Here is a 16,310-nt window from a genome sequence, read left to right on the forward strand (position 1 = left end):
AACTTGGCTTCGCAGTGTACTAAACGTTCACTTTGCAACAGTTTGTTGTTACATCGTGTATCAAAGTTACTTGGTAGTTTCGTAACACTAGCTAAGTAGTTGTAGCTATGGCATCGTCTACATTACCGATACGAGTATATGTAAAGTTCGACAATATTGATACTGTCGACACAAAACTATCGATATTTTGGGTTTTAATTGATATTTACATCGCCAATTTGAACAACTTGCTCGCCCGCATCGATAATGGGGTCCTCTTGCACTATGAATAAAATACTATAATTTATTTATGGTATCATCGATTTGAGTATCTCTATCTTTCTTAAGTCGATTAAATTACGAACTTAACAAAATCTACAAAGGCGATAGGAACAAAAGTAATAATGAGCTTAATCGCTGCAAGCAGGCTAAGGCATAAAACAGTGTCATTAAAGTCCATATCTGTAAAATATGCCCTGTAAGAATATTTATTGGTAGCATGCAACATTGTGTAAATAAATTTCTTACCCACTTAACTAACTAACCTAATGCCCAATAAGTTAGGAACTTGGCTTCGCAGTGTACTAAACGTTCACTTTGCAACAGTTTGTTGTTACATCGTGTATCAAAGTTACTTGGTAGTTTCGTAACACTAGCTAACTAGTTGTAGCTAGGGCATCGTTGCATCAACGATATATGTACGACAATATCAATATTTTTACACTAATGTATCGATATTTTTATAAGTATAGAAATATTGCCGATATTATTATTGATCTATCAAAATTTATCAAAAAAAATATTAAGTCGAAATAAGAGATCACCAAAAATTACTACCTTAAACATTTGTCGGTAAAGGTCTTTGTACTTACATACTTTGACAAAGTTGAATCACGTATAATACATCGATGTCACGTTTAACTCCCATTATTAATATTCAATCTATCCAATGTTTTACCTAGCAAAGATGTACATTTCACAATAAGGTATTTAAAACTAGACATTAAAAAGGTTTGTTGTGTTATAAATAATTTTTCGATTTTATCGATATATCGATATTTATAACACTCATCCCTATTCCTAGCTCTCCCGAATCGATCATGAGGTCCTGTTGATTTAACTGGGTCAGGGGGCCAACCGCTAAGTTGTAATAAGGAAATTATATATAAAATATTATAATTTATTAATGGTTTCACTTAAATTTCTTTTTTATTTTGTAAGTACCTTTGTTATTACATTCTTGATATAACTGGAAGATAATGCATTTAGCGATAAGGATTTCCATGTCGCTTTAGTATACACAATAAGGGTTCAAATCCATCTATTGTAGCCTCTTGCGATAAAAAAGTTTTCATCTAGTTTCATCGTCAATTCGGAAGGGGCAATCGCCCCGGGCCTCCGATCCGGTTAAAAAAGAGGACACCGAATCACAGGCGAGATTTTTCGCTATATCACATTTGTAATTTTGTAAAATCAAATCAACTTTTTGGACTGGGGGCCTTCATTCAACTTTCTGCCCTGGACCTCCGACGACCTTAGTCTGCCACTGGGCTCCGGTACCTCCTGGTCAAACCTTTTTTTTTTCTCGAGGGGGAAACCTTCAAAAGGTACCCGACGACGTGGGAGCGGGTTATGTGGGACGCCCGCAACTCTGGAAACCCCCTTTTAGTCGCCTCCTACGACAGGCAGGGGATACCGTAGCCCTATTCTAGTCCCGTAACTACAGGGACAAAAATCCTGGTCAAGCCTAGCCCTTTGAAAAATCCACATAAAGATATCCGTTGCGAGTTGCGAAAAATCGCATTACAATAATCGTAAGGACAATTCATATGCAACACGTTCACCGTTTATGTGTATGAAACGATTCAACATGGTATCCATACAAAACCAGGAAGTAACGATATCTTATACGTAATCGGTGACTAAAGATTAAATAATCTATCCATGTGGATAACATGTTTTTATTCGTCTTATCTTACATTTATTTGTGTTGTATTAATCTACGCATTTACTTTACATAGAAGAAGAAAATATCTAAGTACAATATATCTCGCTGTAAGCAGGAATAGTTCATAGTTAGCTTTTATGTTTGCGTTATAATAATAATTTTATATCCATAAATTTAGAAGATCTGTAAGCAGACTGTGAACAGGTGTTGTGCGCAATCGTGAGTTTGATGGGTGACCGCTAGGGTACAAATTTAGTGCACATTTAAGGGCATATTGTGGCGAAATTGTATAGTTCGATTATCTATTAACAGGCGTAAGTTGAATATTGCGAAAAAATCCTACACGACTACGAATTAAAAGGTGTTCTAAATATACCAACCCTTACCAGCGCGGATTTTTTTTATAATATAGAAGTAGCAGACGCGCCGCTACTCCTGGAACGCCTAGGAAAAGTATGTCTCCCTTACCTCATCCTTAAAACCAGAACACAGACGAGCTTAACGCTGCTGTTATGAGGCGGAAATATGTAGATCTAGCGGTGGTGCGGCCGGAGTCGAACTACTAAGGGTTCTACCACCTTCAAAACAACCTCAATACCATTTTAACACTTTTATATTATTTAATCCCATTTTCAATTCAATCACAGCCATCATTCTTTGTAAAGATTATAATGTTAGTGGTTATATATACACACACAGTAAACAGTATACGAGATATGTATGTCGTCATAAGATCGTCTCAATGAGATTCTCAAGTCACAGTTATTGAACTAATTATTGGCATTTTAAATGCATGTAGAGCATACTTCCTCCGTTGACCCTTAAATTGAGCTCAATGTTAATGATGTGGACTTTAAATATATTGCTGACTAGAGAATCAGGGCAGAGGCGTTGCGCAATTGAAAATTATAGGTACATTCTAGCTAGTAGGTAACTTCTTTGTTCGCTGATACAATAAGTATTTGTTGTTAGTTGTTTTAGTGATTTTTTTGGACATCGGAATATAAAAATGCCAAAATATGCACTAAAAAGGGTAAAACATGCACTATTAAAATACTATTTATTATGAAGATTGACGTTTACGAGTATTTCGGTTATTAAATATATGATTAATTCAGAATTGTAAACAATTCACAAATACTAAAAATGTTTTATTTAATGATGAATGTACATGAACGCAATGTTATAAAAGGTATTTTTTAAGCATTTTCGTTCATAGCCACCATTTGATTCAATACAATTAGAATATTATGTTTATTATATTCTTATGTGATGTAACAATCGCGATCTCAAAAACTCTTCAGAATTTGTGTGACCGTAAATGTAACACCTGGAAAGAAATCTTATTTGCGGAAATCGTGGTTATAAATCAACTGATGCTAATTTAACAAAGTTCGCCTCCAAATCCACAAAGTTCATCTCAGTTTCCGAGAACCCTTCGGAAGCCCTAAACGGTGACACGCCAGATTGATAAATTGATTCTAAAACTAACAAAAGGGCCTGGAGCAAGAAACAAAGCATGGAGATAAATTGGACTTACCGACCTTATATGAACTGTTAGGCTGAACGCCTATTGGCTCAAGAGCGCAGTTACCGCCAGATCAGTCGTATCAATGATACGGGGCCCTAGCAACCGGGGCCCCGTGTGTATTAATGTGTTAAATGTTATTCGTATTAAAAAAGAAGTAATAAAGAAGTTTCCCTTCAAAAATAAGACAAAAATGAATCATTTCTTTGGGGCCCCTACCAATTGTTGATACAGGGCCCATCTAGTAGGTACACGTTACCCTACTGTATCTAATGTCCTTAAACGAGCAATTATTGTATGTATATATACATTAAAGATCTCGGAAACGGCTTCAACGATGTTCTTGAAATTTTGTATTCAGGGGGTTTCGGGGGCGATAAAATGATCTAGCTAGGTTTTTTTTCAGAACATGGCGTTTTAACCGTGTTTTCATTGAATAAAAACCTCCTACAATATCATTAGTTTACAATATCATTAGTTTACGATTTTAGAATAGCTCGGTCGGGAAATCGGGCGAATTTAAACGCAGGAAACCCGGGTTCAAATCCCGGTCCGATTGTTTCTTTTATTTTTTCTCTTTTTTTTCGAGTTCCTTCTTTTTGTGAGAAAAATAATTGCACTCGTGACTTCTTATTTCAAAATAATAATAAATAAATAAATAATCGGTATTTTTGTTTTATTATTAGATACAACACCGAGCAAACCTCGGTCAACCAGGTACTTGTCTATTATAATCTGAGGCTCAGACTATGAGCTATACAGGCTACAATTCATTGTTTAAGCTACTTAAAAGTTGCTTAAGCCGCTACCGCTCGTTTGTCAAATTTCACGTTTAAACGGCAACGAGCGGCATTATTAGGCTTTATTTTACTCGAAAATTCTGTTAACAGTCAAGCGTCGACATATCTGTATAGATACATATGAATAAGCTACTAGATAGTAAGCAAGCAATTTATGACAGTCACTTTAATGACTACCTACTTAATTATAAGCAATTTATCCATTTTTTCTGCAAAAAATCTAAATTATACAATTTCTAGTTGACAGAAATGGTCTAATGTCAAACTTTGGTAGAACCAAAACATTAGATAGATTGCCTATTAATAAAGAACGTAAAGTTACCAGTTGCTCAAGCGATAGCCAATGGGCGGTTAGCCTTAAACCTAACAACACCCTCTGTATTGTTACATAAGGATAAACTGTATATTTAATCGCATCTGTTTAACATTTCAATTACGTTAAGCTCATTGGAATATGAATACCCACGTATATTTTGCTTTTGCCTTTTAGCGTGCGAATGGCTGAATTTTGTGATGATAAAAGCTTTTCATTTAGATTAATTTCTGATCGAGAAACTCAAATTGCGTGCTAATGTCATCCACCAATACAAAGCTGTATAAACTAGTGCAATTGAAGGTGTAAACCTTTGTGTTTCGACTGCGGAGGTAGCACTGTCACACCTATTTCTGCCTGATAACTGCAGTGTCAAGCGCTGCTGTTTTCTGATTTAAAGAGTGTGGTATGGGAGACATACATACTTATCCAAATCGTTCTAACTTAGTCCTCAGTACCAGTCCGATAGAACGCATCTGTGGCTGACCTCAGGCAGGAATATAATTTTAAATGAGGTTGATTACAGATGGCACTACTACTACTGCTACTACTACCCATGGTAGCAGTAATCACTTACCACCAGGTGGACTGCATGCTCTTTACAACTCTATATTATACAACATTTTTTTATAATTACATTCTAAAATAAAAAAGTTAAATTTTTCACATACGAGTATGAACACGGCCTTAAATTCTTAGTCATTTCAACTTATGAAAGTTAATAGCAGAAGAAATAGCACTTATTCAAGAATTCCCATTTATTACTTAATTTAAATAAGAAAACAAAATTCATCCATCCTTATTTCAGCACCCTAAAGTTTATTAGAGGCTTGTAATGGTGTTTGTTCAACACCTTAATGTCTGTCACTCAATTAGATATAAAAGAACCGGAACCCACCACAGTAACCCAAATATTATATTCCTCATTTGAGTAGAACATTCTAAAATAAAAAGTTCACTTTTCATAAGATTTAAGTTGCAAGGGGGCATGCAATCCACCTGGTAAGTGGTCACTGCTGTTTTTAGAAATCTGTAATCAATCCCAGATTAGAGTTGTACCTGATCGGAAGGAAATGCGTTGCTATCAATAAGAATTAAATTGAGATGCCTCCGATAAATATGTTTCCCTTACCACATCATTGAAACCAGAATACAGCAGCGCTACACCATTATTACAAGAAAGAAATAGATATAGTGGCGGTGCTCCAAGCGTCGAACCACAAAGGGTTTTTCCTGATTAGTTAGAGAAGTTGCTGAAAAACGGAAGAAATGGCGACTAATAAGACTTCTTTGGCAAAGGGAGATCTCCCGCCGGGCTAGGTGATCATGCCCGGGGAGCGGCCGCGCTCCAACAGTCTCAGTTCGGAGCTTGTATATATGCCAGATGTTTAGAAAACTTCGATAGCGTGATTCAGCAGCGCCATCTCTTGACGAGTAGCGGGAAGTCGCTACACTACCATAAGAAAGTAAGTTAAGTAATACTCACTCTGATACCAGCGTCCCTGTTCGCTTGCGCGACGCCGACGTCCGCGTCCCGCTTCACGACCGCCGTCTGCGCCTTGCCCAAGCTGGCGAGGTACTGGACGTCATCGTACACGTCCTTGATCGTGAACGAGAGGATCTCGATGCCCATCCGGCCGACGTCGGGCGCAGCCACCTCGCGGACCAGACCCGCGAACTGATCTCTGTCCTTGTACACCTCTTCTACTGTAAGCGTTCCTGTTGACAACGAATTGGGATGTTAGTTGTGATCGAACAAATAGAAGAAAGACTAAACCTCACTGATCGCGGCATATTGTTTCTTGCGGAAATGAGTGAGCTGCATACTTAGACCAGAAATAAAGAATACAAAAATATTTTCGTATTTACATCAACCATTTAATTTAGACACTAGTAGTAGTGTGTCAGCCAAGTTCTCAATAAAGGAACTGGCGACTATTTTCTATTAATTAATTAATTCACTATTTCTATTTTTTTTATATTGTAAAAGGGCAACACTGTATATAAAACCGAGCTTTTCACTGTTAGAACCGTAGTGTAGGATCGGGCCAATTGTTTAGAATTTTTTATCGCATACAAACCATTTTTTTCTTACAAAATAGAAATAGTCGTAACTATAAACATTTTTTTTAAATAATTGTGTACACTTTATAGATATAAGAATATTAACATAATGCGAATGAATTCAATTAATACTGATAAAAAATTATAAGCGGTAGAAAGCTTTTTAACAACATTAAAACAATATCAGACCTACGACTGCCACTGTTGATTATAACATAAATTGAACAAACACTGCCTTCAGGCCTAATTATGTTGTCTTTAAAATTATACATTCAACCTCTAAATAGCTTTTGACGTAAGGGTAAGGGAGGGTACGGATTTCGACATAGGGTTCGACCACAGAACTCTTCTAAGGGATACTACTTAGATTTATAAATTACATTACTCACTTCTTCACGTTAAGACAAGTTAGACCAACGGTGAGAGTCAACGGCACCAACGCAATCCGGAGTATATCCATAGTTGCACTTTTAGTAACACTTCTACTCACTTTTACACACTTTTATATACTTTTGCTAATATCTACCCATTTCAATTCACTTGATCATAGAAAACTGCGTAGTACATAACATTAGTATAAACAGAAATGTAAGTAACTATCTGTTTTAGCTATGTAATTAGTGCCATGAAAACACTTCTGTACCCTTACCATGAGTTTTCAAAACATCCCACAATTTTACGTTATGTTTATTCAATTCAATATTCTGTCCCGTTTGCTTCAGTAGACTGAGTAAACGTAACAATAATATAAGTGCTCAAGTCTTTATGTCTGCCTCACATGTTCGCAAAAAATAGAGACAAAACATAAAGCGTCATTTTGTCAATTTAGACATTTAATGTTACGTTACTGACACTATAGTTCTGATACACTTTAAATACCTATTTATTTATATATTGATAAATTTATCAGAATAAAATTTTAACTAACATGGACCTTATAAATGTTAGTCACGTGTTATTAATTTTAAGTGCTATAACAAGAAACACTAACACTTTTGATTGATTTTTATCTAATCAAATGTTAACATACTTAAACCACAACGATGAAAATTTACTTCTCGTTTATAGAAACAAAGTCATGAAATCTCGTTTTCATAAAAAAATCTTCATTTTTTTATTCTGAGAAAAATAACACATATAACTTCATCTTCAACAAGAAAACATTCGAACAAAATACACTTGCAAAAGCGTCTAATACCCATAGGATCGTACTGCAAATACTCGTAAGAAATTTAATATATCACACGTTGTCAAGACGTTGTAATAAACGTACATACAAAACTGTATCTTAGGGCGAGATGGAAACTGATTTCGTATCAAACAAACTTTACATGTGGTTTTATGGATAATAACAATGAAACACTTATTTTGCCACTTGCGAAAAACTAACCACTAATAGAAGTTGCAAGTTCATATGAAAAACCATCAATTTTGAGACAAACACTTGTATTTGACTTTCTGGATACAAAAATTGAAAACGCCTATTTAACCGTTTTTGAAAATTCTACATCGGCCTGTTTAGCTAGGTTAGGTTTTTTATTATTTTTTTTTATATTACTTGTTTATCTAAGTAAATGTTAATTCACTTCAAAGCAGCGATTAAATCTAGAATTATTATCGCTTAAAAACACTTTCGTAAATGAAAAAAGTGTTCAATTTCTTCTTTATTTCCGAGAATCTTTATCTGACAAACGCACTTAAAAATAATACAAAAAACACGTATTCAATATGAGAACATTCGAACAAAACACACTTTGCAAAGCGTTTAGAACCGACACATAGGATCGCACTGTAAATACTTGTAGAAATTTAATACATCACACGTCCAGGCGTTGTAATCAACATACATGTCGCACAGAACTGTATCTAAGGGCGAGATGGACTGGTTTTCACAGTAAACAAACTTTTGGAAAACCAACTCCGAAAAGATAAAATAAGGGTTGAAAATTCATTTGAATAACTCATTTATTTACTTCGCCCTTTTTAGCGCGGTCGGGTTTTTGAATTATTTTTAATTATAATATTTGTTCATGTAAGCAAATGTTTATACACATCAAATCACAGCGATAAAATCCTGAAATTTTATCTGTAATAACACTTCCATAAACGAACACTTAAAAAAATCCTTCCAACTTTTTAATTTTCTGTTAATGTATGTCTGACAAACACGCAAAAAATGCGCACTTTTTCAATTTGACAACATTCGAACAAAACACACTTGGAAAAGCATCCAGTACCAATACGCGTATGGGATCTATCTAGTATAGGATCGCGGATCGAAGGCGTATAGGATAGTACTGAAACTACTCGAATGATTTTTAATACATAACACGTCCAGACGTTGTAATCAGCATAGATGCCGCACAGAACTGTATCTAAGGGCGAGATGGAGACTGATATTAGCATTAAACACACGCTTCTACACACGATCATAAGGGTCATAATTGCTGGAAACGGCATAGAAGCTTATCAGTATTTATATAGCGAATGATATAAATATGATAATGATAAAAATGCGGTACTAACGCACCTATCTACGATCGCGAATTGATATTACGTTTGCGTCAATTGCCGTGTGAAATATTCCGTTTGTAAACAATTTGTAATAACAGTCCCTTATACTGATTTATTATGTATGTGTCTGAGTACATAAAGAGCAGTGATAAGTTGTGTACTATCGTTTGGACTATAGTTGCGTAGGCTACCAGTTTGTCGCTCGTGCGGCGGCTTTGTTGTTTGTGCGATCGACAAGCGGCACAAAAATCTATTGACAGTCGCTTTACGCTTCGCTACTAAATTGTTGTCGTATAAAAGTATGACAGTTGCGACATAACCACTGGCTAATCGCTAAAGATACCAATTGAACAAGCAATATTGTTCAGGAGGTCAGCTTAAGGGTTGATAGATGGACCGGTAAAAATGAATATAGAAAAGGTTGTAGAACTTAATGATTTAACAACCAACTCCAACGAGAACGAGAGTCCCAACTTAGTTCGCTGCTATGTTATGCTACATCTGTACTATAATATAGAAATACATTAATAAAAAAATACTGCCATCGGGGGTGCCATTTAAATAACTAATACATTAAATAATGCACTTATACCTACACCCAAGTACCCAGACCCACAAGATAAATCTTTAGAATATTTTTACTCCAAAAACTACCAACAAAAACAATTCGAAATCAATTTATTCAAAATGAAATCATAAAGAAAACTTTGAATTTTAATTACACTACCATTGCTTCTCAAACTTTTCGGCTACGATGTAAAAGACGCCAACTCCAATCGTATTTTGATCAAAATTTAAATACAGTTTCGAAGAAATTTCTCGTGAAACATTTCAGAAATATACCTTTAGTAATTCATTGAATTTACATTGAATAAATCTCGTGCCAGACTGGGCTATGAAATTTTAAACCTCTGCACTATTGTGGGGTAACATTCTAGGCAATCTAGACATACTAGCGAATTCACTTTGTAGATATCTAGAATTGGATAGCTTTTTATCTAAATCCTCTATGCTACTTAAATCTTCTATTTTATGACAAATATATTATTTTAAATATTGAAGTAGCAGACGAGCATGAAGTCCACCTGATGGTAAAATACTTTTTTTGAAATTCATATTTTTTCTTTAGATTAACTGAGCTCATAAAATAGTAATTAAATGATAAGCCGTCGATAATATGTTTCAATGATGATTTATTCAATATCGTATTCTTATCTGTGCTGTCTGAAAATCTGTTCTCAACAATGGGACAGTAAAACTTTGTATATGTTGATATACATAGGTACCACTAGTGATTAAGTTACTTAAAAGTTATAAACTAGACCTACGGCGTAACTTAAAGGACTACTAAAACATAGTTTAAAATTGAACATTTGAGTTTCATATTTTTCATTAAACATCAAAGGTTAAGTCAATTATGAGAGCACTTCCAAAATGTTTGTGTTAATAGAAGTTTCATCTACGAACAAGTTTTATTTACGTTAATAACATTCATTTAGTCTAAATTAGTTCGTGGCTCTTTTGGTTAGCGAAAACATAGTTTCTAGTTATAAAATTAATTTATAATCGAAGCTAGTAGAAGATCAAAGGTAATTAAAGCGATTACACATTGGTTCTCAATTGATGGTCGACTTTTACCAGGTAAGTGAAAAAAATCTATTAGCTGTGGTGCGACAAGTATGTGATCAATATTCTCGAAATTTATAATATTATGTTAAGAACAAGAACGTCGCACTGATTCCCGATTACAAAACGGTTGAGAACCACTGCCCTAATCGGAGACGCTTATAATGTCAGAATTAGATACTCGACGATTACAGGCATAAAGACGCAAATAAGAGTAACCTACTTGGTCGTCACATTCTTCGCAGGATGTAGTTTTCAGCAAGAATCAAAGGAATACGTTCCTGTAGCCGTTCGCAGCGTCTACACACTCGTCATTGTTCGGCGAGTTAATCTTCGCATTGTTCGCGAGTATCCAAATGAGGCATTATACATATGCGTCCCGTGTAACAAAGTTTCCTCTATACGTTGAGCTTTATTCATGAAGCTCGGAGGCTTTGTTTCGTATCTTTTAGAGCTTTCAGAGCAAATCTGTTTACTGGCGTGTGAAAAGTTCCTTCAGAACGTGTTAAATGACCGCAAAATCTGAAAGGAAATTTAAAATATTGCGAAGGATAGCACAAAGGAACTGACAGAATAACCGAGGAAGAGAATGATAATAATGATAAATTGTTATTTAAATTCAGATGTTTTAAGTACGAGCACACTAATGCATTCTTATTAAATTTGATTAGTATAAGCGAATTTTATTCCGATTAAGTAATCGATAAAATTTATTTAATAAGGACGAAATTGCCGGATTGATTTTCAAACGGCTGATCAGTTTCTTTTTCGAACACGTCTACGGAATATGATAAGACATGTTTTCAAATAAAAAAACTGCATTAAAATTGGTCCAACTGTTTGAGAGCTACGATGCCACAGACAGATCGAAGTTCTAACTCTTTGCAGCGCCCTGTTGCAAAATGTTTGATTGAAATACATAATATGACTTAATTTGGCCAAGTGCGCGTCGAACTCGAACAATGAGGGTTCCGTACAAGCAAATTTTCATTTTTATTTTAGTATTTATTATCATACAACAAGATAAGTAGGTATATATGAATTGTAGATAATTTTTTACCTTTTGGATGCGGAACCCTAAAATCACAGTAAATCCTGACATGATAGTGATGATGATCGTTGGTAGGTAACATACGTCATTCTGATCAAACGACACTCATTTCAAACGACCTTGACTTCTGGACTCTTCCTTCTATACGAGCAATTCGTTAAGTGCCCACATTATACGCCTACACTGTTCCTAATGATCTCAATCCACGTGAACCATACGTTTAAGGAAATGGACACTGGCAGTCTTTATTTACAGGACCATAAGAGCAAACTCAAAGATTTAAAGTAAATTGTAAGGTTTTGTCCAGAGATCGTAATATTGAAGAGAAAGTCAATTTAGGCTTTATTTATACGGAGTTTTTAGTTTTTATAACTTTGCTACTTTTTAAACCCCAAGGGACATGCTTTATTTATACGGAGTTTTTAGTTTTTATAACTTTGCTACTTTTTAAACCCCAAGGGACATTAAAATAATCACCGTATAGTAATAATATTTGAAACACGAACTAATTATGGGAGCTGGGCGTCGAGGAAAGAATCGAAAAGTCTATTTACGCGAACGCATTAATAATTTTATTTAATTTTTTCACAAACTTGTAATGTAACAAAATATATAAGATAGGTAGAGTCACTTTCCGCGATGGAGGTGACCTGTACCCTTACCATGAGTTTTTACGTTTCGACGAATGTGACTGTTTTGGTATTTGTTTACGTATTGGCTCATACAATTTCCAAGTTCTGACACAATCCGCTAGGGGCGCTGATTGGAAATTCTATGGGCAAATACATTTACAAATACCAAAACAGTCATATTTGTTAAAACGTTAAAACTTATGCTAAGGGTACTACTGTTCCCATGGCGGACGGCCACCTGCACTAACGACGCGCGTCGTCAGCGCTGACCGTTCCGCGAAGGCACGATGCGGCGTAAGCACCGTGTAGGGCTGGTGCGATGCAGCCTTAACGTGTAGGGCTATCCCTTACACGTAACTAACTTGATAACAATTGCCAGGTTTGAAATCTATTCAAATGAGTTTTTATTAAAGATTTCATAAAAACAATAAAGTAAGCATAAAGTCTTGTTTGAGACAGAAATCACGTATGTTACCTACATAAACACGCTGTATCTATGTAGCATTAAACCGGTTATTTGTTTTTACGAAATGTTTATTAATAAAGTAAGTAAATAATAGCCGGCATAAAGTTCTGCTACAAAACTTATTAGACTTGTAACACACCTTCATATGAAATCGTAAAACAAAATATTGCTTGACGTGGAAAGAAAACTTATTGTATTATGGTGTACCTATGTATATATATATAATTACGAATACGAATAAAAATATTGTTCTTTTTTTATTTTATATTAAAAACTGTGCCTACATAATATTTTTGCAACACATGGCATTACCACTGTAATGCCATGTGTTGCAAACATAGCCATTTTTAATCATAAAACACTTTTTATGATTAAAAATGACTTTTTTAAAACGAAAAAGTCATCTTTGTAATGTTTTATTTTTCGTCAAAAGTAGGAAATGAAAGCTTTCCAATGGCATTTAACTCATTAATTTATCGACCGCACCCAATTTTTTAACGATGGTAATGATAATGATGATGATGATTATAATGACGATGTTATGTGATTTTTGTGGCCCATGGAGTTTCGTAAACACACTCCAAATAGACCAGAAATACTATTAGCCTATCTTGGGGATTAAGGTGAGACCCTCAAAGAAGTACCTCTCTTAAAACCAGTTCACAATAGATCAGTAATAAGGCTGAAATAGGTGAAGCAGAGAAATTCACCACTTTATAACTTTGATTACAGACACACATGTCAGACATTTAGAAAAGTTTATATACCGCAGAATTCTGATGAGACGTAAGAGATTAGTATCAGAGTTAACATAAAAATATTTAAAAAATAAACTAATCAAAAACTATTATTTTCTATAATTTGTTAAACATCTGTTATGATTGTTTTTACAATAGTTCAAATTAAATCTATTGCTACGTGGAGACGTAATTTTTGCTGTATTTTGTAACTAAATCGTAATAAATGTTCTATTGAAACAGTACAAAACAAATAATTCGATTTTCTTGTATACTTTACTGTACTTTTTTATAATATTTACACAGACGGTAGAATCTGAAAACAAATCCAGGACAGCGTAAAACAATAATTGTATATTATACTCGTATTTATTGAAATGATTAATACGCTAAATTATTAAATCTATTATCCGATCACGTCCGTTATCCCTTATCAGTAATAAACCTGCGAATACAATCAGTTTTCTCTCCAATCGCCCAGTCAATTTTCGGATAAAATCAGTGCCGACGAAAATGTTCGGAAAATTCTTCACGTTAATGGCTGTCTTTTTTGTACAGATTTGCGGATTCCTTGAAAATATTTCAGGTTAGCGTTATTGCAATATTCGCAATAGACGTAATCTTTAACAAACTAGAATTTATTGTACAAAAGATACGTGTGATGTAGGAAAATTTTCGAAAATGTTTTTGTCGACACATTATTGTCCCTGTGCTGAGTTCTAATATGGTACGAGTATCTGGGGGAGATTTTTGGAAAGTTTTCTTCACAGCGAATGTTTCCTCGCAAAGATGTTTTTCGTTTTTAAAACATGTGATGTGTGTGTTATTTTTTTTACTAATAATTAAAAGTTACGTTTATCAAATACAGTTTACTTAAATAATATAAATAATAGTTAAATAATAATACGCAAATACTACTCCTATTATATAAATACGTTTCCTTACCTCAGAACGAAATCAAAATTAAAGCCGGAAGATTGAACGGAGATATCTATAATTGAAAAACCCTTCGAAGGGAACCGAAACTGACAAAAATCCAAACGTTATCCCTTGAACGATTGGGATATTCCGAACGTAAAACGGACCCTTCACCTTTAATGTCGGTCATTTTATTCACATTATACATATACCTAATAACGGTCCAGGCGATTTTTCTTCAACGAAATTGCACATCAGATGTTACCGCCAATGAAACACGAATAAAGTTAGGTTTAATTTACATATCAAACAATTATACATGAGTATTTTCTTACCAAGTACATTTTTTTGATGTCGTATGCATTCTGTTCACCTTAACTATTATAGACATATATATAGTTTATAATATATTCTATAGTATATATGATACTTATATTTAAATCAAATCATATTTAGCAAAATCCACAAACAGATTTCATAATTGTATAATAGTGTCTAGTAAAAGATAAGGAAAACAAAATTAATATTTATACTTAAGCACTAAAATTTTAGCTCTTTTAAGTTTGTCTGGAGAGGAAAATTGAATTTGGATTTGAATTCAATTTGAGATTTACTTGAATATTCTGCAATCTATAGGTATATTATAGTAAATTATTCTATCGGGGCGAGCGATTGATTGGGAAAAATATTTACCGGATTACCGGATAACCGGTGGGGTAGATTGGGGAACGAAATTTCATATTCAATTGAAAATTTGGCGTAAGTTCGTTAAATATTCATGGACATTTGTAATCAACCCAACATAAGATTAGATTAATACCTATGGTCAACCGCAGATGCGCTGCTACCCCTGAGGACTAAGCTGGAATGCCTCGGAAAAGTATAATCAATTCTGATACAGTCCGCTAAGGGCACTGATTGAAAATATATGGGCAAATAAGAAAACAAATACAAAAACAGTCATTTTTGTAAAAACGTAAAAACTCATACTAAGGGTAACGAACACAGCAGTGCTTAACCCTGCTGTTATTAAGGAGAAATAGATGAGGCGGTGGTGTCGTCAGTCAAAGCGCAGAGGACTCTACCACCTTTAAAATTAATTTGGGATTTAATTGAATATTCTGCAATCTATAGGTATATTATAGTAAATTATTCTGTCGGGGCGAGCGATTGATTGGGAAAAATATTTAACCGGATTACGTGGGTAGATTGGGGATCGAAATTTCATATTCAATTGAAAATGTGGGGTAAGTTCGTTAAATATTCATACTACAGCATTTTTATATTTCAATTCCGATCGGTGGCTATTTGATTTGTAACCGATTTCATAAAAGGGGGGATTTTTTGGTATCACAAAACATAATTTGGATTCTACCCATAGACGGCAGATACTGTTACCATGGTATTATCACGGCTATAGTATTGGGTATTATAGATGTAGTTAATGGGCATACACTCCATTGGTAAGTGGCAACTTCCACGCATGAATATCTGTAATAAACCCTAGATAGGATTGGAGTCCTATCTGAAGTCAGCCACAGATCTGTTTTGTCGCCGAGGATTAATACGAGTTACTAATAATGACAATGTATGTGAACCAAATTTTTGCATACTATATTTCGCAATTTGTCAATAGGAAAACAATTTAGTAGGCAAAATCGGTGAATATTGTTTATAAATAACTTACATTAGTTGGAACGCTAGTACCCCTACTACCCCTACCACTTAGTGTGA

The 16,310-nt window shown here is 34.5% G+C and overlaps 1 protein-coding gene across 3 annotated transcripts in view; it reads right to left on the minus strand.

Annotated features, from left to right (window-relative positions):
- Flo2 (flotillin-2) overlaps positions 1-16,310 on the minus strand; it is a 398,911-nt gene that overhangs the window by 11,947 nt on the left and 370,654 nt on the right. For 2 of the 3 annotated variants that reach the window (XM_073078418.1, XM_073078419.1), the window contains one exon: positions 6,055-6,287. In XM_073078418.1, coding sequence (XP_072934519.1) covers positions 6,055-6,287 — 233 coding nt within the window. Of the gene's footprint in view, positions 1-6,054; positions 6,288-7,021; positions 7,175-16,310 lie in introns of those variants that run through there. The other variant, XM_073078421.1, reaches the window with a different exon arrangement.

The sequence above is a fragment of the Epargyreus clarus genome, unplaced genomic scaffold (genome assembly GCF_041222505.1).
Source record: "Epargyreus clarus isolate Ecla_fem2 unplaced genomic scaffold, WU_Ecla_fem_2.2 ptg000012l, whole genome shotgun sequence".
In the NCBI taxonomy this organism is placed as follows: Eukaryota; Metazoa; Arthropoda; class Insecta; order Lepidoptera; family Hesperiidae; genus Epargyreus; species Epargyreus clarus.